At 40.0% G+C, this 25597-nt stretch overlaps 1 protein-coding gene across 1 annotated transcript; it reads right to left on the reverse strand.

Annotated features, from left to right (window-relative positions):
• Window positions 1-4195: 4195 nt before the first annotated feature.
• LOC145987147 (uncharacterized) lies at window positions 4196-21310 on the reverse strand. The gene is made up of 3 exons (XM_083121647.1): window positions 20956-21310; window positions 11557-11652; window positions 4196-6906 (listed from the first exon to the last, which is right to left on the reverse strand). Exons 1-3 carry the CDS (start codon window positions 21028-21030, stop codon window positions 5389-5391), a joined length of 1689 nt encoding a protein of 562 aa, XP_082977773.1. The 5' UTR covers window positions 21031-21310; the 3' UTR covers window positions 4196-5388.
• Between the last annotated feature and the right edge of the window lie 4287 nt (window positions 21311-25597).

Raw genomic sequence — 25597 nt, forward strand, 5'->3', positions numbered from 1 at the left:
CAAGGTTTTCATGGGATTATGTTGTAGCCAGTGGCGGATTAATTACCTTTACTTGTGGAGGGTGACTTTTTGGTTGTTAAGGGAAAAAGTGAGAGTCTCGAACCAGCTATGCATTTACAGTAAAACCTCGTTAATCCGGACTAATGGGGGATAAGTTGACCGGTTTAAAGAAAGTCAGGATTAACTTATGTAACCTAAAAGAACAGTAGAAAGTGCATTAACACTCCGTTTATAGCAACAAAACATATGCCTTTTCTTTGGGAAAGTCTCTTGTTGACTTCTAGCCACATTTAAAACCTCGCATTCTTCTATTTTTTTTTTTTTTTGCCTTTTTCCTGTTCCGGATTAAGCGAAGTTCGGCTATCGGGGTTTGGATTATCGAGGTTATACTGTATTTCAATTTCGTCGGAATTGGCAAAGCTACCTAGAAAAAAAAACATAGCACAAGAGAGTATGAATTTCTCCCCATGTTACAAATGGAAGCGTTTTTTACTTGAATATTAAGTTAGATACGATCTTTAAAAAATATGACAAATAATTATTTATAGACTCCCATTTATTTCTTTTCAGGACAAACTAGTTAAGGTTACGACGCAAGCAAAATCTTCAACCTGTCCTGTTCAATTAAAATAATACTGTCATCTCATAAGTACGATGCTAAGATTTCTCCCCCTTCTACAACCATAGATCGCATAGACCCATCTCTTTCTCCAGCTAGCTGGAGGGAAAAGTCATTGGGGGAGCAGCAGTGTCGGGTCTTCGCGTCTGGTTGGACATGGAAACTGTTCCTCGTGCCCTTAAAGGGAAGTTAGTAAGCGCTCAACTTGGAAAGCAGTGAATTGCGATGGTATGGAGACAGGACGACTGATTTGGTTCATCTTGCTTCTCTTCTCTGCCACTTTTGGCTAATCGCGAAGATTAGGATAAGCTATGACGATATATGTGCCGAAGTGCCTAAATTAGCAACCAGAAGGGAATACAAAAAACTTTGGGAAAATTTCCCCTTCACATACCAGCCTCCTTAGAACGGGATGATTGCACGATTACGTGTGTGTAATTTCAATGTAGAACATTTCAAGTATAATCCTTTTATATTTAATTGAAATAAAATAAAACAGGTATTTTTTGTAGTCAGTGATACAATTTTACATGTTTGTTTCAAATATGCATTGGTTATATATTTTTCAAGAACGCAGACAACAAATGTTTGTCAGTCATTCCTGAACTTTGGGCTGTTTTATTAATCTTCATAATGGGGCACAGCTGTTGTCCACAAAGGTACGTGCTGCCAAACATCGCTAAAATTCCATCAGAAAAATGGCTTACTCGAGGATACTGCTCTTGGAGATATGATAAAAATCTAGGAACACCAACCTTATGATATTTCTCTTTCAATGTTGGATCGCATTGTATTTCAATGAGATCCATTTGAAGGTCGAAATTTGCACAGGCAGCACCAAAACAAAAGGGAGCAGTGAACAAGTAAAATTGCACTTTGCACTCTTTGAAGTCTTGAAACCTGTTTTCAAATTCATCAAGTAGTATTTTTACTTTCGATTAGTTTTGGCTTAAATCAGGTTTACTGAGTGACAGGTGGTATTTCTGACAAGTTAGAAAATGGCTGAAATTATAACTCTACTGACTTAGATAAAAAAAATACTGTATCTTTGCAAAATAGCCTCCACTTTCTTGAAAGTATATTCTCCTGTTGTGTCACGGAGAGGAATCGTGTCAAAAAGTTCTTCTGTCACGTTGAGATGAGAATCCCATTTACGAATGAATGACCTTGCCCCCTTCGTTTTGGCACCTTGACCCCCAACCCCCTCCAGTTTTGGAACCAATTCCGCGGCACTGAATACAGCTAACTGAGCTACCCCACACACGTCTCTTTCGAGCGAATATTCAACAAAATCAACACTTTTCGCTTTCAATTGTTCGTTGATATCACCTGCTAAGTCATCAATCTAATCCTCTTCTCAACTGTATTTCTGATATTTTTTGTTTTTGTGATTATTTTTGTTGTTTAGCGTCGCATTTCTGCCACATTTGGCTAATCGCGACGATGAGGATGAGTTATGATATGTTGAATTTAATCGCACGAAGACACCCATGCCAAGACGGGATTCAAATCCAGGACACGTGACGACGTAGTGCGCTGTGCTAACCACTCCTTCACGAAGGTCGGCAACTGTGTGTCGTGACAAGGAAATGTTTCTGAATGAATTAACTATTAGGACACAAAATTTTCATGGTATTCACTATTGACTTCGCAACAAAAATAGGCAATCTCCCATGCAGTAGTAGGCTACAGCTCCTGTGTGTATCAAACAATAAGGTGAACTTCGGATGCGTCGAGGCTTGTTTCACGAGAAAAGGAAAAGGGAATGTACGCAGGGCCAAGCCGTGAGTTTGACATGGCTTATTTAAGTCACACTGAATCACTTAAAAAAATACTTTAAGTATAATTTTATACTGAACATGTGTAAAGATTCTAAACATTGATGATCCAACCTGCATAAAATGTTTATATAATTTTCGCTATTAGAAGAATAAACATAAGTACTGTAAAAATTGCATTTTTTGACTTAGCTTTTTCCAACCATAGGTACAGTACCAAAAGCATGCAAAGCGTATATAAGTATTGTATACGTGTATATATATATTCTGTTTGACGCCTCAAGTTGACACCCCGTCATTTCTCAAGAGAACTTTTTACAGTGACCTGATTTCCCCTTCATCCAATTGGCTTTCATTTATACCTATAAAAAGAAATATCGATGCGTTGGTTTGTTCGATATTAACGCCGCCTAATTTTACCATTAGGTTAATCGCGATGGGGAGAATGTATGGATGATGGAGAGAGAGAAGGGAAAGCAAATGCTCTTTAACGGCACCAGTCCATTATTCACCTGGATCGAATGATTGAAATCCTGCTACAACGTAAATCAATAGCATGGCTACCGGAAATGAAAAGTAGTACATCAAACTACAAAAAACTGGCATCGATTAACTGTAAAAGTTACTGTAAAATTTACACAAGTCTAGCGTTAAAATTTTCTGCCTGTTAATTTAAAAAAAGGGACAGAACCGTTTATAATTTTTATCTGAATATTTTATCGTACATAAGGATAGATAATGACCATGAATTACAGCTGTGTACACTATAAATATATATTTTTAAAACTGACACATTATAGTTACTCTAATTAGATTGGTAATGTAATGGTAGTTAATACTTTAAAAAGAGTCAGCTTTTCCGGTAGTACGAAGGTAGTAGAAATTGACGGTCTTATACCGTAATTTCTACAGGCAGCCTTTTACAGTGTAGTCAATGTAAAGTGCTGCGAATGTTCCAGGTTCGAATCCTGGTCAATTCTTGAACTGTTTTGTAGTGGTTGTCCCATCGTCCGTTTCGACTGTAAATCACTCATGCTCATGGTGTAACGGCAATACTCTGCCCTTGTAATCAAGAGGTTGCAGGAACATTCCAGTCACTCGGATCTCCGTTTATCTGAGCATAAAGTGGACTCAAAATAAACATTTTGACATACCTAGTGGTGTCAATTAACCCAGAACGCAGAAAAGCAACGAAAGTTACATAAATTGAGAGTGGGAAAAATCAAAAACTCGAATGCAACAAATTTCACAGGTCAAATGAATAACGGGAAATATATCAGAATTAAACAAAATATTACATCTGGGAAATAAACGATATAGTGTGGCGAAAAAAATAGCAATGACAGCTCAAAGATAACCAAAAATTGTGAAGAAATGAAACCATAAGAAAACACCATAAACGATATAATAGAAATTAACGACTGTGCGCTTGAATTGTGAAAATATATGAAAAGGTAAAGAAAATAATTACAAGATATAATTTGTATTAAAGCTATTGTTTTAATTCACAAATCTCTGGAAGTTTTTTTAATCTTTTTATAAAATTGAATTAAATTGTACTTTCGAGCTCAATTCGACACTCATGTTTTAAAAATAATGCCCAAAACATACGCATGTAAAACATTGTATTCCAGCACCATCTAATGTAATAAAAATGTATTATAGTTATTGCCTTCAAAGTAGATATTGCATTCAATTCTTTACAAATTTGCTCAATGGTTAAAGAGTTAAACAACCCAATAACCCAGATACTATAAAATAAATTGTAAATATGTGAAGAAAAATATGAATTGGATAAGATATTTAGGTGTCCAGTACTCAATGGACAGAAAATATACCTAACAATATAAACCATTGATACAAATACGGCTGTAAATCACACGTTTTTTATGGCACTGCAATAAGAAAAACACACTTTCCGAATATGTTTCAATATACATTTAATATTCATATTACAAAAAAATATTTTCTTACTTATTGTATTTACATTGTATATCACACCATTATAATTCTGTTTCTAGGAATGAAATAGTATCTTCCAAAGATATGTAATTAAAGAAACATTAAACGAGATCAATATAAGAAATATTCATACAATATTTCTCCAATCAAATGAAACACAAGTTTCCAACTATTGACATTTTTTATGCCCAGCCTCATTGACAAAAAAAAATCAAGTGAAAGACAAAACATAGTATTGGATAAGCGTTACAGTCTATGACTGTTAAACTCATTAGGAAAAAGATGTGACGATATGCAGAATCACTAAATAATATTTGGCTTCCAAATATAACTGGTTAGTACAAGAATTAACGATAATAGTATAAATTACAACTGTTCATTTTTTATACAAAAATAGAAATTTCATACATCTTTCTTCTCTGCCTATTCTTCGCATGTCATATGTTATTTTGCCCAAAGAACACAATCTGATTCGTAGATAGTTTCGAAGGGAGCTCTGTTCATTGGATAAACATTAAGTAGTGGCTTTGAATTTACTGGCAAAGCGGTTGTATGGTGTAGTTGAATTGCATGTATTTTACAAATAATTTTCATACCAGCAAACTCCTTAGATTACTCTTTATTATTAGTGCAAAATATCATTATTTCTTTGGTTTTTCAAGTTAATGCAAAAGGGACTTGGTGTCCAAAATTTTGAGGAAAGGTATTATCATTGCTGAGAGCAAAATTTGTTAGTCTGGCAACACTGTAAAGAGGTTTTGCTCACTATGTGGCTCCGTGGAAGAAATGTTTTCTTTATCGTTGTTGTTCTTTAATCAAGAAGTAATTTGCAACACTGCATAAAATCGTTAGTTTGCAACACTGCAGTGAATAATAGATATCACAGTTTAACACTGGCAAAAGAGACATATTCACTGGTCCTTATCGATAATATCACTATAATTTTTTGCCCGGAAACACTACGCACACTTCTCTAGGCACACCTCCAACTTTTTGCTGATGAAACAGTTCTTGTGTCTTGAGGTTGTGTCACCATGGTCTCCACATATCCTTATTGGACGACGTTGAAGGCTTTGAGAGGTCGTCCATCGTCATTTGGTTTTCGGGTCTCATCGGCTCGACTTTCACTACTTTGGGATTTTCACTGAAGTTCCACTCCCTGGTTACTTCCCCCGTCCTCACGTCAGTGAAATGAATGGAAAATTTGGCTTCTTTGGGCGGTGGACCCTTGTCTTCCGAACAAGGGTTGAGGTGTCTTTTGGGGCTCATTCTGGTGTCAAGTATGGAGATGTGTTGGGGGATGTACTCCTTGTCTTTTTTCATGGAAAAGTCCAGGGGGTCCTTTCCTGTTTCGCACGATTCTGGAAGGATGGGCGCTGCGTAGGACACACACAGGGATGGGTGGTTGGAAGTCGATGTACAGGTCGTCGTGATGATGCCTTCCGGGGATGATTCGGGGGAAGAGGTGCTGGAAACACTCGCGAGATTGTCGCTTTTGAAGTCCAAGCGTGCGTTGTGCTCTATCGACTCGGCGTCACTAGAAGGCGCTGTTTGGAAAGAAACCTTGGGAGTGTCCGTGAAGGTCTGTTGGGTCGTGGTCCTAAGGTTCTCTGGAAAGTGGAAACCCTTGAGGTTACTGCAAGTGGATGGACTTCCCAACGGTATCTTGAACCTTGGTTCCGTCGTGCTAGACACGTTGGAGAACGGTCCCACCGTCGAAACCGAGACGAGAGTCATCTGTGGCTGCTGCGAAGAACTTTGAGGGATTGTCGTCGGCGTACTGGGACTTTGGTACGACTCCGAAGTCAAGGATGCGCCGCTGGATGTCGAAACGGGACTCAGTGGCGGGCTTTGAGGTCTTCTGTGGGGGCTCCTGGAACGAACCGGTGAACAGGCGCCTCTGTTGACGGCCGTGAAGGCGCTGGGGTGAGATCTGTCGGTCCCGATGGCCCCGCTGGTGACGGTCGCGCTGGGACCGGTGGTTGAAGAGGGTGTGGACGCAGATGACGCACCCGTGGACTGCACCGGGGGAAAGAACGGCAAGACGCCCGGGAGCTGGCTGCTTCCGGGGACCAAGAGCGCCAACTCTCCCGTCGGGAGTCGACTCGGGATCAGCTGGAGCCCGCTCATGAGTCTGGCGTGGTTGTTGTTGACGTCACCGGCCGGAAACGGCACCTGGGGTAGAACCGACGGCAACCCGGCGCTATTGGAGCCGACGGGGAGGTGCAGCGGGTTCGAGAGGGGGAACCCACCCAGTCCGGGCGCCGCCATGGCGCTGAAGGAGAACGGCGTCAGCTGCTGCAAGCCGGACACGCACGACGCAAGGTGCGAGAGCAACCTCTGACGTACAGACGGGTCGACGCCTTCGATCCTACTAATGTATCTGCTCACTTCCCCGGCGCACTCGTTGAAACCAGTCTTGAACTTCTGCAGCACCGTCGGATCCGTAGCCACTGCGATGGCCAACTGCTGCCTTTGGACATTCTGCAGATGCTTCACGGTCATCTCCAAGATGTCCGCCTTCTCAAGCTTCGAGTGCCGGGCGGGCTGAAAGTACAAGAAAAAACCAAATAAGCATCAAGAAACACAAAAAAAGAGCGAAGCACAAGAATAATGGTTTAACAAATGAGGACCTCTCCGAAACCCGTACGCAATAACTCGTCTACGTCCCCCTCTCCTGTTATTAATGTTAAAAAGGTCAGTCGAAGCAGAATTTCCCACCGTTTCCCCCGCGTTTCAAGCCACGGAAGTGTACGTAGCGGTACCTGCAGGAGCCTACCGTGGGAAAGTGCCAGCTCGCAGCTCCGGCCGTGCCTTCATGTTCAACCAGTACCCACGCAGGAGCAACAGGTAGGAAGACAACAGAAGGAGGGGAAGGTGCCCTCGGGGGGAACAAGCTCCCCGACCTCCTACCGTTCTGGAAGTCGTGAAGGCACCCCTGTTTCCCACACGCTGGCGATTACCCCGACTGGTCTGACAACAGCGGCCGAAAATTACCCGCTATAGCCCCCCTCCTTTCTAAAACCGTGATGGCGCAAGGGTGTGGTGAGAGTAGCCTTGTTGGGACCTTTGCTCCTGCCGCGCTGCAGTTGTTTCTTGGTCTTTGTGCTTCCCTTCTCCCCCCCCTCTCCTCTTTCTTTTTCTTCTGCTCTTTAATGGATCTTCTGTATTGTGAAATCGTGAGCTGCTGGAGGAAGATTACAGGTTGGGAATGAAAATGAATTTTGGGCGTTGGAAGAAAAATCGAGTCAAGGAATTGGAGTAATTTAAAAGACTTACTTGGAAATCTAGACTCCCAAAATATTAAAGACTTCATATTAGACACGTCCCATTTCGGTAACACCATGGTCACCGCTGGGGGGATCTGATGGGTTAGGGCCCCTCCAGAAATTTTGAGGAACCAAAATTTTCAAATGAAATCAACAAAGAACTCGGGAGGAAACCAGTGGTAAATTAAATTTATTAATTTATTGAAATTTCCGGAGTTCCGACATTTCCGACACCGTCATTTGCGACACTAAGGCAAAAACTGGATTTTTCCCGTCATAAGCTACACTGCTTGGATTTTCCTCTACGATTTCTAATTTGTTTACCAGAATTAGCGACATTTGCCTACGTGCAGCAGCAATAGTGTCTCTGAAGAAAGTATTTAACGAGGCTCAGATCAGTGGTTGTAATTATCACTTTAACCAATGTTTGTGGCGAAAGGTGCAGGAGTTGGGACTGACAAACGATTACAAAACAGATCCAGACGTGCGGCTGTGTATAAGAATGTGTTCAGCTCTGGCTTACCTCCCTGTGGCTGACGTCGATAATGGATGGCTGTGTGCGATGGAAGATGCGCCAAACCACGACATATTGAGAAAATTTTTGGATTATTTCGTTGAACAGTGGATGAACAACTCTGTTTTCGACATTTCCATGTGGAACTGCTCCCAACAGCAGCACAGCACTAACAATGCTTTTGAGGAGAATGGCGTACGTTCAGAAATTAGAATGAAAATAGTAAAATGTTGGTTAACTACAAGAGAAACGACGCATTCTACATTTCTACATTGACCAGGGATTGCAGTCTGCTCCTATACTGACAAGGGATCTAAAAAATCCGTCATTGACAAAGAATAAATACAACCAGCTTTTGAACACCCAGCTTCCATGATGCCAGTGTGAAGGAAAACTAATAAAGGTTTTCAAAAACACACCAGCTTCCATGATAAAGCTGGATAAAGTGTGACAGGAAGCTATTTACACTTTGTGTCGCATATGACGGTGTCGCAACTGTCATGGAATATATTTTCCATACAGTGTCGCATATGACGGCAGAAATGCTAGTGTCGCAGACGACGGTGTCGCAAAAGTTGTGGATTCGAAATTTCCAGTACAGGAGAAGCCATTTTAATACGGAAAGAAACAATAGTAAAACAGTGGTCTAGTGTTTAAAAAACAACACAGAAACTAAGATAAAATGAAATGAAATAAACAAGCCAAAACAGTGCAAAGATAATTGGAGTTCAGTTTCACAATAGCACTTACGTACAATATTTTCTAAGTTGGTGATAAAAAACGAATAAGAACTGAATATATGTACTTGCTTTGAGATGATGTTGAATTGTTTCGGTAGCCTATGGAATAGTGAACGTTATATGAGTGAGAGTCTGGGAGCTGCAGTGTGGAAAGTTTCCTTGCTCCGTGTTGTATGTCTGGGCACTCTGAGGGAGAGTTCGTGGAGTGGAATGCTACATCTTAAGTGTTCATTAATGATCTTAAATGAATTGAAATTAAAATGACCCCCGATCAAACCAAGATTCAAAATGGCAGTTACAAAATATTTTATAGTGTATCCCGCTCCTACCTAGAACGCAGCTACATGATATCCATTTTTATAATACCATTCCCCTTGCACTGAAGGAGGAGTTCAAATCGCCTTCCTTTGGACATCAATTTCATATTAAAAAAAAAAAAAAAAGGCCAATTATTTATTTGGTTCCAGATTCCTGTTCGCAATCAAAATTTATTTCACCTAAACCTTTTTAAAAAATAATAATCCTTGGTGTACCTTTATGCGTCTAACGACCCTTTGTAAAAACTGACAAAGTAGTAGTCCAACCCTTTCATACGCCTGATGAGCGAACTTCTGGCAGAATTATTTTCCCTTATTTTCTAAAGATCTCAAATCATTAATGCTCTGACATGCGTAAACATTCTTATATTTTCGTGAGGTAAAGATGGTTAAATACAGAACTGACTACTAAAAAGTCTAAAAAAAAGTCTTTCCAAACTCTACAAAAATATTGGGCATGCCACTGATTTTTACTTTTCATGATGACTTTATTTCTATTTCGGCTATACTAACACTAATTACTTCAGTTTGTTTCTATTGATTTTCATTTTTTTTCACATCTTCTCTCAACTATTAAATGACATTACATTATTGAATGACAATGACAATGACAATTTCTAGGAGGGGGGATGACCCATTAGACTCCCCTGACAGTGACGACGCCAATAAGGGGAGAGCAGCAGGTCTACTCACTGGCGAAGCGATAATGCTGTCCCGGGTTCGAATCCCGGCTGCGGCATGCTTTAAACTGTAAGTCCAGTCCTGGTTAAGAACAGGGTAGATCCGAGAAGAGGCAAAACAAGCCGAGGTGTGTGAACCAAGCAACCGGCGCCATCATTTAGCAATCGCTCGTCACTTTTTACACGGCCACTGCACCGTGACGCTAACTGGCGGCAGCGTTATGAACCAAATTAGTGTTGTTTTGCCTCCCCGGGCTAAAGACAATTAGCCACTGTTGCGTCCGTAACTCCTACGCACACTTATGTTGCGAAGAAGAGGAAGATCGTGATGCGAAACTCGTTCCTTTCTTTCTTTTTTTAGATCCTCAGCTGGGAAAGCTCTCGGCTGCTTCTATTATGAAGGATGTGAGACAGATTTTCCCACGATTATAGTTTCCGCTTCTGAGTACGCAATTATTAAAATGCGTCCGGGTGTTTGTACGGGATGTTTCAAAATCGTGTGCACGTGTTTTAATAAGCTCTCGTGGCTTGGACTACATTTAAAGAATGACCTCGATTATATAGCTTTGGCAGGGTAGAAATGTTACCACGAAGCAAGCAAGTATATTTGGTAGTGTTCCAAATGTGGACATAGCGTGAAACATTGTAAGATGCTCGGACAAACGTGACTTTATTCAGTACTCCTCTGTGTGGTGGAGTTCATTAATATCGTTTTACAATACCAAGAGTCCTACGTTGACTGCTAGATATGATATTGATCTATGTGTGTGTATATCTACTCGTTTGAGTTCGTCAATCATCTCCATCATAGCGATTAGCATAAAGAGGTAAAAATATGACATGAAAAACAATTTGCAGTAACTGCAACATATCAATGTTAAATTTAGAGTTTTGAAATAATAACGAACTGCATGTTGAATAATGTGTAAAATGCATTTTATTTGGAGTTTTGATTGTGACCTTTAAGTGCACTTTATGCACACATAGGCTGTTTAAAATGCTATCCGAATCACTGTGTATCGAACCCTGGATCCCTTGATTACAATACGGAAACGTTACCACCACGCCATCGAGGAGGTCCAAATTTGAATATTATATCTTTTTTTTAAATTGCATCATTAATTTTACATTAATTACCTATAACCATGTAATACTCGTTAATATTTTAAAACGGTCCTCGTCATTTTCTTTACAGAATGTGGATGGCAGAGAAAATTGACCGTCATTTATCCAGTAAACTATTACGCTGTTTCCATTAACTTATTCTTTAATTGTTGGACCAAATATTAGCAGTGGAACAGAATGTAGGAATATACGTGATGTAGCATATACATTTTATATTCACAAATAGCATATTATTATGCTAGATCCCTTCCATTAACATACACATTCTTTGATGTTCTGTGAATGCAACAAAATTGCACATTCTAAAGCTTTCTCGTTGCAATTAAAGAGAGTACCATACCTAGCTGTGTATTAAATCTGAAGTGACTTTAAAGCTTAGAAATAGTTCAATATGATAGAGAAAAGAACTGCAGTAAAAATTTGAAATATATTATGAAAACGATTTTAGCCATTGCAAGGAACTGTTTAATACCTTTCAAAATGGAAATATAAGCAAATTACTTTCTAACAACCTTCAAACTTTATTAATTATAAGGCAAAACAAATACTCACATCTTTCTTCATGGCATCCAGGATGAGTGATTTGAGCTCGTTGAGGCAGTGGTTGATTCTAGCCCTTCGCCTCTTCTCCATAATGGGTTTGTTGCTCTGGGAAAAGAGAAAGAGACAATAAGACTCCACTCGGCAATATTTAAAAAAAAAATTTAGAAAAATTAAACAATCTCTGAGGAAGAAAAAAACATATTTGTTTGAAAATATCAAAAAATAGACTCTGGTGGCTGAACATAATATGTTTCAATATGCGACGAACCCACCAGTAGCATATATTTAAATACTTCTAACCAAATCAGACTCATTTCCGTAGATTTTCCGAACTATTTAGTCAAAATTGTCAAATTTAGTAAAAGGCTACCATGCATTTTGCGCTGTGGTTACCAATAAGCTAAACAAACGTTTTTGGTTAATTGAAAAGCTGAACCAAGTGTTTTTTTTGGTTACATCAAAGCTCAACGCCTCATCTAAATGTATTTGGTGTGATTTTGATTTGATTTATTTTACTTCGCTTTTTGTGCCACTTTTGGCTAATTAGCGAAGATGGAGATGAGTGATGATAAGATGAAGATGATATGATGAAATTGATGAACGGACACTTACAAATATCCATGCCCAGGCCAGGATTCGAACCCGGCACCCCTGGCGTCGTAGCGCGATGTGCTAACCACTCCGCCACAGGGGCCGGCTAAATGTTTTTGGAAAATCCCAACAAATTTTATGTGTATTATTATCATGGTTACATTACATGGCATTTCTTGTGTGATAAAAAATTCAAAAGGTTAATCGCACTTTCGATCGACAATAGTAAAAACATCTCTTACATGTAACAACTATCTGGATTTCTACGTAAGAACTTCACACTATTGCAAATGTTCCACAACCACTGTTTCATATTGATTGCATTTGTATTGTTTTACGTCGCTTTCCTGCAACTCTTGGTTAACCGCGACGATGATGATGAGTGATTAGATGAAATTGATGAAGGGACAGTCACAAAGGGGACCTATGCCCAGGCTAGGATTCGAAACGATAGTTACCGATTATTCTTTGTGAATCAACTGTAATAATTGTGAATTTTGCCCTCTCTCTCTCATCCCCATTTTTTTTCCAACAAAACTCATTGACGAACATTCCAGATATGAGTGCGATCACCCAGTGAATAGAATGTGTACCTTGTTCCCGCCGCCCCTTCTAGGCAAGGCACTCCATAAATCTCAGATAACAGGACGACGTGTGTGGAAGGCAAACATGTCACTTTGACATAGTGACATCGAACCGCAGACATGAAGCTCCTTATCGACTTTGTTTTCATTTATCGGAATGGTCGGTAAACATCCATTGTGGACAATGAAAACACCTGCCTTACTCGAAGGAGCAATTTTCCCACGGATAAGCCGGTGACGTGACTTACTTCTTTGGAGGACAATTGCCACGACATTGCGTCATCCGTGGCTTTGCCCAAGCAGACTTGGCATTTAGAAGGCATGACTTTGGACGTCCCACGCTTCTGTAGCGATGTGGATGGGCAAAGAGACCGAAATGTAATTTGAGCCATTCTTCCATCACTACAGGCCGGAATTTTATGTAATTACATATTTTTAACTTTGTATGTAGCCAAGCAAAAATTACAAATGTCGGTGAATTACGAGCTTAGGAATTACAAGTTACATATTTTCACATATTTTGAGGTTCATTATATATTTCCCGTTTACATTACATATTTTTAGATATAATGCGGTATTTTGGAATTTCACTGAGTATGGAACTATAATAGTGGGACAGATTTCTCCAAAAAAAATTGTATTTATATGCATAGAATGTACATATATTCCTCCAAAATGCATTCGGGTGGTTCACTGTGCATCACATTGACACGGTACGTACTGAACAGAAGCACGTTTTCTTTTCTTTTCTTTAAAGAAATAATGTATTCTTACATTAAATATACATTTTATTTTTTGCCCGACAAACTATTTTGTTCATTCAATGGAATATCCTTTTACATTGTACAAATTTGAATGCATCTCTCACGGTGAAAAATATCTGTCCACACCGTACTGAAAACTGTTATCATTCATGTTATCAGTTTATGAATTTTCCAATGTAATTTAGCACATTACAATTTCATTATTTCAAGGTTACTTTTTAAACCATCATAATGTTTTGAGAAATTAATTTAGTATAATTAGTTTAACTACATTTCTACTGGCACGAACCAAAATCAGTACAGAAATGAGAAAGACTTCAAATATTACATATTTTAATATACTTACTTATTTTTACATATTTTAATGTACATATTTAAATATTTTTTTACACAATTCAGCGATTTTTTCTGCTTATTTATACACACATTTCGCATGTTTTCTTTCCATAAAAGTCCGGGCCTTAGTCATCATCGTTAAATGGGACAGTTCTTGCATTTGGGCATAAGCCCAATCTCGGATTAACGATCTCCATCTCGTAGTACTCTTTTCTTAATGCCATTTGATACGTTCAATGAGGTTTTCACTAGTAGATGTCGCCAGCAATGCTAATTGCTAAATATGTAATATCAGCGAAGGGAACTATCACCAATTACTTTTATATTAGCCAAATTAATTGACTTTTAAAAATGTTAATTGATGGTTTAATATTATTCTTAAATATGTGTATTTAGCAACCGACAAAGCATAACAGTCAAACAGGCCAAAGTAAAATGTTCAAGTAGAATCCTACATAAAGTCCTTAAAATTCCTAATTCATTGATATCAGAGATTTTATGCTTCGAGAAAAGGCAACAGTGACAACCTAAATATCAATGTTCTATGTATCACTTCAGTGTTACTTAGGTTCCACCACTAAACATCGATGACAAGCATATTTTACATATGAAACGAGTACATGTGACAAGTCCATTTACATGCCAATAAATGGCAGCACATTACGTATTCTTATTTTGAAATCATGAAAATTAAGAGATGAACTTCCAATGTGAACTGTTTAATTGCTTTAATTTATAATTATTGACTTATAAAACAAATAACAAGAATACAGTTTTAGTTTGGTTAATTGTGATAAATCAACATGAAATTAATGAAATTTTCCCATTCTTTTGTGTACTGATTCAAATAAATTTACCACAAAAAATTGTCTCGAATGAGAGGAAAATACTAATTATTTTGTGCAACTGAAAGGGGGAAAAATTCACATAAGGTTGCTTTGATCCCTGATTTCAAAAGACTTGAGAGGCATCGTCATAAGTTAGTTATTAACGGGCCTCCCCGATGGCGTGGCGGTAGCGTCGTCGCCTTGTAATCAAGGGGTCACGGGTTCGATACCCCGTGGAGGCACATAGTGGTTCGGATCCTACTTTAAACTGTAGGTCCAGTACCTATTAGCTTTACTGTGCATAAAATGGACGTATAATCTCAACTCAATTCAATTCAAAAAGTTATTAACGAGACGAGTACATATGACAAGTTCATTTAGATGCCGAGAGATGACAGCACATAAAGTATTATTCGAGCGACATGTTCGGAGAAAATAGAGATCGAAGAATCGAGTTCTGAACCATTCTACATGGAACGTATTGGAAATTTGATATAAAAATCAGTGGCGTATCTGGAACTTATGGGGTTATGGATCCTTCTTCAGCTGTCAGTCCTAATTTTGCCGTTTTTATGGCGCTCCTTTTTGGGGAAACTGGACCAAAATTGGGGTTACTACTCTCATGAACCTTCAATTGTACTCGTATGTAATCTTACAGTTTAAGCACTGTTGTATGCAGAGGGGGATTTATATAATTTAGGCAAGGCTATCCTTTAGTTTGTAGCCCTGCCGACATTATTATTAGCCTATTATTATTATTATTATTATTAATATTATTATAATTATATTCGAGCACTGTTATGTGACTTCACGCTGTTTCTTTTACAGTCTGCCATACACACTTGCACTCCGGTTAAAATACAATAAGGAAGGCCAAATGGGAACATGTTTCTGCAACAATAAACCTTCTGGTTTAGGAATACCAGAGAATTACAATAAACCTTCTGGTTTAGGAATACCAGAGAATTTGTCTTCTGAAAATAGGGATATGATGTAAGAAGTTATTTAAACGCTAGAAGAAACTCCTTCCTTTTTTCTTCTTTTATGAAATAGCAAGTAAAAGGACTTGACATGTTATTTTATCTTGATATTATCATAATATTAAGGAATTTTAATATAGATTGTCCTTTTCACTTCTCCCGCTTCAGCGTCTCATTTCTGTGCGGCCCCCTGGACTATCCGCCCTTATAGAAGGAGGGGCAAAGGGGGGGCACGGACCCTGTTGGAAAATGAATGTCCACCTAAAAAGTATATATTTTCACACATCATTTCATTTCAGTCACAGTAATTTATGTTAATTATTACAAGAGCGTTGAAGGAATATGATAATTTCAGACAGAATCAGTGTTTTTTGCACTAGTATGGGGAAAATATTTCTCCTTTGGCCCCCATCTGGAAAAAAATGTCCTTCCTTGTCCCTCCATGGTAAAAATCCTGCGGACGTCCATGGATAGCCTAGTGGCAACCCCCCAGTTGTATTAGAAATATGTTTTCGTGCTGGAAGTAGGCGAAAATCTCATTTCTCCTCCTCGACAAGTTTAGAAAAATGGAGGTCTTGCACAATGATGATGTAAAGTCAAAAAAAAAAAAAAAAAAAAAGGAAAGTGGGCACCATTGTGCATACGTCACGCTGCTCCTGTGATGTCTCTAACGCAGTTAGAGGCTTCTGGTCTATTGTTTTCATTAGTGTGCGCAGGCGAGAGCAGAGGTATACAAGTGATAATTACCCTTCGCGTAAAGGGAAGCCTTTTGCTACGCAACCCGGGCTTCTTTCGAACCAATTATCACCCTGGATGGAGAAAAAAATCTCTTTGTCCCCTTCCGCCATTGCTCCTGAACAATGCAGCCTCGTCACATCAAATAATCACCGCGCTCTGGGTCACTTGTCGCCTGCAATGAAGCATGGAACCTGGGACTAGAAGAATGAGAATGGCAAAGCAGAGTTTCAAACTCGGCTCCGCTTTTCTTGATTTCGGAATTTCAATATTTCTTCCTTTCTCTCTCTCTCTCTCTCTCTCTCTCTCTGTGTGTTCATCTCTCACTCTCTCCCTCCCTCTTTCTACGTATTTATCTCTCTCTCTCTCTCTTTCTATTCATCTCTAATTTTTATGTATTTCTGTTTCCACCTCTACCCCTTTCCCTCCTCTCCCCTATCTTTTTTCCTTTCTCTCTCCTTCTCTCTCTCTTACTTTCTCCCCATATGTCTTCATTTCTATTTTGCTTTTTCGCAGTTCTCCCTTCTTTCTCTCACTATCCATCTTTCTCTCAATCTCTCTCTCTCTCTCTCTCTCTCTCTCTCTCTCTGTCTCATACGCACATACACACACATGTTATACTAATTTCTTTCTTTCTTTCTTCCAATTTTTCCACGTCTCTTCCTTTCCATCTCCCTCTCTCTCTCTGTCTCTCTCTATCTCTACATATCTTCCTTTCCATCTCTCTCTCTCTGTCCTCTCTCCTTATTGATTTATATATTTATTTCCATGTGACCCTCTTTCCTCTCCCAGTCCCCTTCTCTCTCTCTCTATCACTCTCCATTCTTTCTATATTTCACCCTCTCTCTGTTCCTTTCTTTTCCATCTCTCTCTCTTTCTTACCATATATCTCCACCCTCTCAGAAAACGTCTTAAATTTGAGTGAATGTCGTGTAGGCCTACATTTCAAAATTTCGATCACAAACTAGAGATTTTGTATTAATGTTTTGTACTATATCTATGTTTTCTCCTTCAGAGAAGAAAAAAGTCCGAAATGAAAACTCCCTACTATGAAAATCGCCCCTCCGTTGCCCTTCAAAAGTGTCTATTCCTGTTCTCGGCCTGTACAACCCACGTCAAATTAGGCGAAACTATAAACTTTAAAGTGCAGTGACTAAACAATTCCTTCCACCGATTTCAGAAAAAAATAATTTACGAGTTACGTCAGATATGCATATGCAATGTCAGCAAAAATGAACCACGTAATTCTGCATCCTCCCCTCCTCCCCGTTAGTGCCTGAGCTTATTAGCTTTGGGATAAAACTATATTCTCTTTTCACCTCTTCAGATTACATAATGATTCTAATGTTGGTGGTGACTCAAGAAAATTGACTAAAGGTTTCCGGAGGTTACCGAAAGGGTCTTCACAGCTAAAGGTCACCTGCAGAAGGTAAGAAAATGGTGGAATTTAGAAGCTGCAGAACAGACGAAGTGTATTTTACACGTACCAGTCCACTTTCCTCCACCATTCAAATCAAATACCCTTAAAAATTACCTTGTTGCCGCTTCGTAAAAGAAACCTACGAAATCAAGAGTTATTGGATCGAATACCAGTGTTTATGTTTCCAATGTCCATTATGCACACCTCGTAGGCACACTTCTTCCAATGGAAGTTTTGCATGCCTGAATTTCAGAACTATATTGCAGACATTAGTAAATTTAGTAATTCGGACTAAATTATTTAATAATTCTAAGCAAATGGGCCTAATCTGACAAGAATTACTAAAAGAATTGTGCCAGAGAGCCATCATTTGTGTCTTACGAATATAAAGAAATATTCGATAATCAGAATCATTCTCTATATTCTTCTACACTCTAACTTGCAATTTTATCAGTAACTCGTAATAATTAATTCGATGTATTGTTGAAATGTAGTTACATGTTTCTCTTCAGGAAGGGAGAGTGGCTCTCCTCTGACCTTCCAGTCACTTATACTTTCGTGAAATTAGCTTAGAATGGAATACAAAGTGAGATCACTACGCGACGTGCTCTTGTTCCAGCTATGTCTTCAAGTTTATGCATTTTCACATGGAATGAAATTAGATTTATATTCTTGAGACGGAGCGTGTGGTTTGTGGATGGTTTGGAGATGTACGATATATAGATATATTGTCCACGGTATAACTCAACCTTAGAACCACTTTTACTACGGAAAATATATCAAGTTAAACTTAATATCTTTGCGAGGTGTGTGTAAGAGAGAGAGGAATACACGACTGTATAATCTCAATCACAGATGGCAGTAGTGTGAAGAGAATTTCAAGGCAGGGATATGATAAGACTCCTTCCTTTCAATCCGCAAATTCTATCAAGTTTCGTGCACATATTTGAACCTATATTAAAGAAATTATCTGTATATGCTTTGGATTAGATGCATCAGTCGTTTTTCGAAGAGGGAGACTAATTTGTTTAGCTTAAAATTACATAGTAAATATGATAAATATGCAGCAAAATTGGAGACAAGAAGGGTATCTTAGGCCGGGACTCCTATTGGGTACCCCAATTCGGTTAAACTTGCTCCTGGAGCAGATTGGGTTTCTCGTACTTAGAACTTCGGTCACCAATTCACACCCTCTGTTCGCTTCACTTTGTGTGACGAGACCATTGCAGATTGAAATGACAGTACTGTGAAAAGTTTCGACGAAGCTACTGCTGAATTAGGTCTAAATGATCTAATTTTAAACCATCCATGTGTGTACTACAAACTACACATTGTGAAGGAATATTATGTGTACGTTCAATTCAGAGTGTGCGTTCGCCTCACGACACCCAACAATTAACTGGAAATGACATTACAAAAACCTTATGGTGACGTCACGGTTGCTGGGTGTAAGGGGAAATATGTTTTTTTGCACAAACTTCTGAACTTGTAGCGCCTTGGCCACTGCACAAAGCTTAGTTTTTTGGGAGACCTTTATTTCGTCATATGAGATTCCGCAAAAACTACATCGCTTGTAGTTTCAGTTAAATTACACTGCGTAACATGATAAGAAAAGCCGATCAACAAAATTTAATGTTATTATATAATTCAGCACCAGAAAATCTATAGAGAAAGGTTGTGACTGTTTTAGCACAAAACTTCAATTGTAGAGCACAATTTCGGAAAGAGCCCAACCACAGCGAGGCCACGTCTGGCTACTCTTTGCTTAGACATCATCACTAAACTGCTAGTCGACATCCGCGGAGGAGTAGTTAGCACAGCGCGCTACGACACCAGGATTTCTGGGTTCGAATCCCGGCCTGAACATGGGTATTCTTTGTGAGTGTCACTTCATCAATTTCATAATATCGTCATTCATTCTCATCGTCACGATTAGCCAAAAGTGGAAGATAGACGGCAATAAATAACAAAAATCAAATCAAATTAAACTAGTTACGCAACGACTTGTATGAAGTTATAAAGTGATATTCATGGAACAAGTCCAGATTCACGTGCGGTGTTCTAGTAAATCATGATTATTCATTACCGACAGGAAAATTAACATAACATAAAAGTGACAAGAAAAAAATAATCCAAGGGAGGAAAAATTTCAAAACTTCCATTCAGACAAATGTATGAATGATTTATTGATTGTTCTTTTTATTGATTTGCTTTATGACACTTCGCGATTTGTGCCACTTTTGGCTAATTTGCGAAGATGGGGAGTAAACATCCATGTTCATGCCGGGATTCGAACTAGCGACTCCTGGCGTCCTAGCGCGACGTGCTAACCACTCCGCCACGGGGGCCGGCAAATGTGTGAATGGAGTACAGATTGGGATTGGGTTCAGGTGACATTACTCCATATGAGGTCCAGTTTTTCTCATGATTCAATGAAATCAACGTGCTTCAGAAACGTACCAGAGTTTAGTATAACTTGTAACCGTGTACAAAGATTACGAACTTTGTGAATCTTGACAGAACCACAGGAGTGCATGGAAGTGGGAAGTGTTTAAAGTGGGGTCCGAACCACTATGTGGCACCACCAGGGAAAGGGTGAGGGGAGAAGAGCCAACCACAGTAATGTAGTAGCTATCCAAGACACTGAGCTGACCTCTGTGGCGGAGTGGTTACCGCAGAGCGCTACAACACCACGCGATCGAATCCAGTCTAGGCGCTCGTTCTTTGTGAGTGTCCCTTCATCAATTTGATCACATCATCACTCACCCTCATCTTCGCAGTTAGCCAAAAGTGACAGAAAAACTTAGAACCAAACCAAATCAATCATTCAATCGAAGCCTCATTTCTCTGTATAGTCTTTCATCATTCTTATTGCCTTGATTAATGTGGATTGGCATGGAACAATGAAAAAGGATCATGAAAATTCTAGTGTGCATTTGTTTCCAGCATATATGGTGTGGTCAGCATCAGCCTTTTGCAGAATTGAAGCAGACAATTACTAGGAACTGAACTCGGATCTTCGTGATTATAAGGTCCTGAGACACTACGCTAATCTTATGAATACTCGGCACGTAAAATAATAATCAAATCAGTATGTCTGTGAGTCAGATATGTTGGTGTAAATTTTGTGCTGGTAGATGTCGAAACTGTAAAAATTGTCACGGTACTTACTCGTCTCTGTTCCGCTTTCGACAACCCTCCCTGGTGGGAGGGTTTGTGGTCCACTTCATCTTCGCTGATCGGCATCTTCAACTTGGTTCGATGGAGAATCAACAACAAACACCACAATCCAAACACCACACCAACAAACGTCACCACCACATCTCCACGCACGGTCACAGATCACTATAATTCAATGTTAACGCGCTGCAACAGGTGACACGAGGAGCAAAATCCACCGAGAGGTACTCGCTCGTTGCCTAGCAACGGGATGCTGAGCCGACACGGGACTGTGTGGCCCGACTCGAACACGGTTCGTCGCTGACTGCGGGCCACGCTTCAAGCAATCTCTCTCTCTCTCTCTCTCTCTCTCTCTCTCTCTCTCTCTCTCTCTCTCTCTCTCTCTGGAGTTTACGGGACCGGGAAGAGGGGGAGGGGAAAGGGGGCAGTCATGTGGAGGTATGAACACGTCAAGTCGGCAGGGACCGCGAATTGCTAATGTGGGAAAGCCAGCGAATGTTATAAAAATGCTTTTATTTCCGATCTGTCATGCGAGCGTGTTTGCCTTTCCTCCCCCCTCCCCGCCCCTGCTCTTAATCGTCCCCTCTTCCCGCTCTGTACCCTTCACCTTGTAACTACCTCTTCCTCCTTCCCCCTTCCCTCTCTCTCCTTTCTGTTGATTCCGACACAAGAGATCGTCGTGGGACATTCGATGATCGCGACACCGAACGTCTAGGCTCTCCCCGGATCGGTGCGGGAATTGGCAATTATCGCGTTAAGGGTCAAAGTCGCTTGCCCCGGTGCGCTGGGAACGGTTAGCGCGGCTGCACGCAACGTCGACCTTAGTGGCATTATGCAACAAGTAGTCCCAACTGCACGCACGTAAAAGGTAGCAAGTAGTTGTGTGTGTGTGTGGGGTTTTGCATGCGGCAAAAGATTCGCCAACTTTGATTTGGCGTGAGTTGCTGGTGCTTCCATACTACAGCTTTCACTTTGCTCTAACCGTGGAAACTAGTACATCCTAGCAAATTTGATTTGTTGGCTAATTCTGCCATATGCAAGAAATTCGATAACACTAGCATTTGGGAGGCCCCGGGTTCAATCCCCTGGCTTTTCCTCAGTCATTCCAGAAAAATGCAAATAAGCAATGTACCAATCGTCATAACAAATTTTATTGAATATTTCGGTTGTAACACATACATAAAGCTCTAAAAGCAATCGAATACTGTTTTCAATAATAGATTGATTGAGTTGGTATTATAAGTCCACTTTATGCACATTATGGCTAATTGGGACTAGACCTACAGTTTAAAGTAGGATCCGAACCACTATGTTCCTCCACCGGGTATCGAACCCGGGACCCCTTGATTAGAAGGCGTGTTCAATAATAGAAAACGTGATAATGTTCCCTGGTCTGACAAGTTTAGCAGCAATTGTTCATGTTTCATCGTTCTCTTCCTATCATAGTGACCGCGCTCCGTGGGGAGTGGTTAGCACAGAGCGATTCGGAGCCAGAGGTCTGAGTTTTGAAGCCCAGCTTGAGTATGGGTGTTCTTTGTGAGTGTCCGCTCATTAATTTCATATCATAACTCTTCCTCATCTTCGAAAAAGTGGCAGAAGTAAAAAGGGTGCGAGACCCAGCCGAGTGTTTCTTCATTATTTAGTTAAATTTAACTTGCGTAGGTAGAAAAGTGACGTCAAAAAAAAAATAAACAAAAATGATAAGAAAAAAGAAAATGGATAAAAATAGTGGACATAAAAAGGGAAAAATTAAGTTGGAAAAGTGAAGAAAGCGAAGGATAAAAATGGATTTTTCAATTTTTCTAATTTAATTTCCTGCCAGTTTTGTCTAATCATGATGATGAAGATGAATCATGATTGAAGGAGGTTGATAAAGGGACACTCCAGTGATTTATCCAACTCCAAAAATTAATCACGAAATTTCAATTTATTGGCATTCTGGCATTAAATATACCTTTACACCCCCTAAAAACGAATTTTCACCCCCCTCAGATGCAAAGTTCTGGATCAACCCCATGGATATTCTCAAATGAACACCCTTCCCAGGCCAGGACTCAAACCCAGTAACGAGATCATAAGACCAACCAACACCGTACGTGGACAGTAAGTTGAAGAAAAACGCACTTATAAAATAACTCTGCGATATATATCCCTTCCCTGGTGATCATAACGTCCCTATGGCAACACTGCCCATGTCGCAACCATCGGCATTTCTCACTAGATCCTTCCCCCCGCGTGCTCTGGCATCGGAACCAAGAGTTTGCCCGTGTGTGAGAACGGGGCGACTACGGCTTTCCCACACTGAAGGCATCTTGCCTCGCCTCGCCGCCAATCAGACTGGTAGCGCCGCGTGGTGGGGGAAGTGGGAAATGAGGATGAGGGAGAGAGAGGAGGAAGAAAAAAAAAAAACCGGGAGTGCGCCACTGCTGTGTTGGACCCCGAGGCCAGACTCGGGCCTCGTGACGGCGCACGACCCAGCTCCGTCCGGCACGGCACGGTATCCTTCTTAACCGGCTCGAGACGGCACGGCGCTTGAAATATGGTACGCATTCCATTACAGGTAGATCAGCTGGGAAAGAGGCAACCTGTTGATGCAGGCTGTGGAAGAAGGTTTTTTGCACGCGGAGGAGAGGGATCTTGCATCTTGCAATGCGGCATTGTCAAAAGAGGAGCCGACAAGTCTAACGTCTCGTCCTTTCGTAAGGTAATACGGGTTTCAAGTTGCCTTGAATTGCTTTTTAATAACCTTATACAATGAAACAAACGATATTGTGTGATTTTCATACTAGTACTGCATCGTGTTCCATGCCTAGCCATGGGCTCATGTTGAAGGTTAAAATTGATATTTTAAGTCCACTTTTATGCACGTATATGCCAATCGCGACTGGACCTACAGAATCAGAACCACTGTACGTACAATGTGCCTCCACCGAACTCGGGACCCCTTGATTACAAAGTGACGACGTTACCACCACACATTTGTTCATATGAACAAGTTTGTTGGTTGTAGCGAATGTGAACGGTTTTCCGATTCATTGTACAAGCCTGCCTCTATTTAATATATGTATTACAGTTAACTTGAGAAATGTTTATTGTAATAGTGTTACATATAGGACGTCGGTGTTTAACTTTGAGAAACTAAAATCCCTTGAATTCATGTGAACATTTTTTTTATTATTGGCCACCCACTGGCGTACCAAGGAGGAGCGGATGGGGTTACAACAGCCTTTCCCGAAATTTTGAGAAAACAGTAAAAAATTCTGGAAAATCGAATGTAGTTTTTAAAATTAACCTCCGATTACCATTTTTGTCTATGAACAACTTTGAAAACAAAGGTTAAAGTGCTAGAATTACCAAATATTTTTATATTGCGACCCTCCCTCTTAGAACGCAGCTATTATATAATATCCACGTTTACAATTCTAGCCCCTCTGAAAAAATTCATGCGTACACATCTATTAGGATCGATCCTGTTTTGCGATCATAAATATGTAGAAAGGCGGCGTTGTAGTAACAAAACATACAGTGCTAAAAGTCACTACACTTTAAAAATGGAAATTTCTTAAGAGCAAGAGAGAATATATATAATATCAATTTACATCAAATTTACAAATACATACTGGTATTGAAAGGGGGTAAACTTCGCTGAAGCCTCTCAATTGTTAACCTAACGAGGCTCTGGCGCCTCCTGGACCCACGGCCATGATAAATCTCTGTGGGAATTGTATCTTGTCGTGCATATACCTAGGTATGTTCATCCATTTCATCTCATTTTCACGTTTAGCCAAAAGTGGCGTAAAATAAATTCAATCAACAAATATACACTGATTTGAGTTAGGGTAGTACATGGATACTTCGAAATTTGAATTTTCAGTGTATGATTCCCACAGACATATAGACAAATCTATCGATATAGATTATATCCGTCACTCTAGTAATATGGGACCTCCCCGATGGCGCAGTGGTAGCGTCGTCGCCTTGTAATCAAGGGCTCCCGGGTTCGATTCCCGGTGGAGGTACATAATGTTTCGGATCCCACTTAAAACTGTAGGTCCAGTCTCCCATTAGCCTTACTGTGCATAAAGTGGACTTTAAACATCAATTCAATCAACCAATCAGACTCTAGTGATATGGAAGCTTGACGTTTCTCCATAGAATTCGTAAAACGTATAGCCACATGCTTTATCCACACACCCCAACACCGCTTAACACTCCTCCAACATTTCCTCAACACGACCCTAATGTATGATTATTTTTGGCTCTCAATTTATTCTTACACCCACCCTAAATACGAACTTATACACCAAGAGATCGAGAATTCTGGATGAATACATGGTAAAACCTGAGTTTCAGTGTCTGGCTGCCAAGTTTGAAGCCGAGACCTTCCGGATGAGTCAGCCACACGAATCGCTGAGCCACCTCATTAGAGAAAGAGTAACGGTAACATACTTTTTGTATTTGTGTTCGGTATTTTTCTTATTTTAGGTCGCTCTTCTTCCTCCTTAGGCTAATCGCGACGATGAAGGGAACACAAATGCCTACGCCAGGATTCTTGAGTGTCACTCGGCCACCGAGGATAGGGACGAAAGGAAGTGAAACAACTTACAAGCATTGCAAGAGAGCGATTCGCGGG

The sequence above is a fragment of the Lepisma saccharinum genome, chromosome 4 (genome assembly GCF_977018435.1).
Source record: "Lepisma saccharinum chromosome 4, izLepSacc3.1, whole genome shotgun sequence".
NCBI lineage: Eukaryota > Metazoa > Arthropoda > Insecta > Zygentoma > Lepismatidae > Lepisma > Lepisma saccharinum.

What these genes read in the sequence shown, in the direction of transcription:
- LOC145987147 (XM_083121647.1), bottom strand. Translation starts at nt 21,030, where the DNA reads ATGCCGATCAGCGAAGATGAAGTGGACCACAAACCCTCCCACCAGGGA. An exon ending in CGAAAGCGGAACAGAGACGA is followed by an intron (nt 11,653 to 20,955) that starts GTAAGTACCGTG and finishes CTCTTTTCCCAG; the next exon opens with AGCAACAAACCCATTATGGA. An exon ending in TGGATGCCATGAAGAAAGAT is followed by an intron (nt 6,907 to 11,556) that starts GTGAGTATTTGT and finishes TTGTACTTTCAG; the next exon opens with CCCGCCCGGCACTCGAAGCT.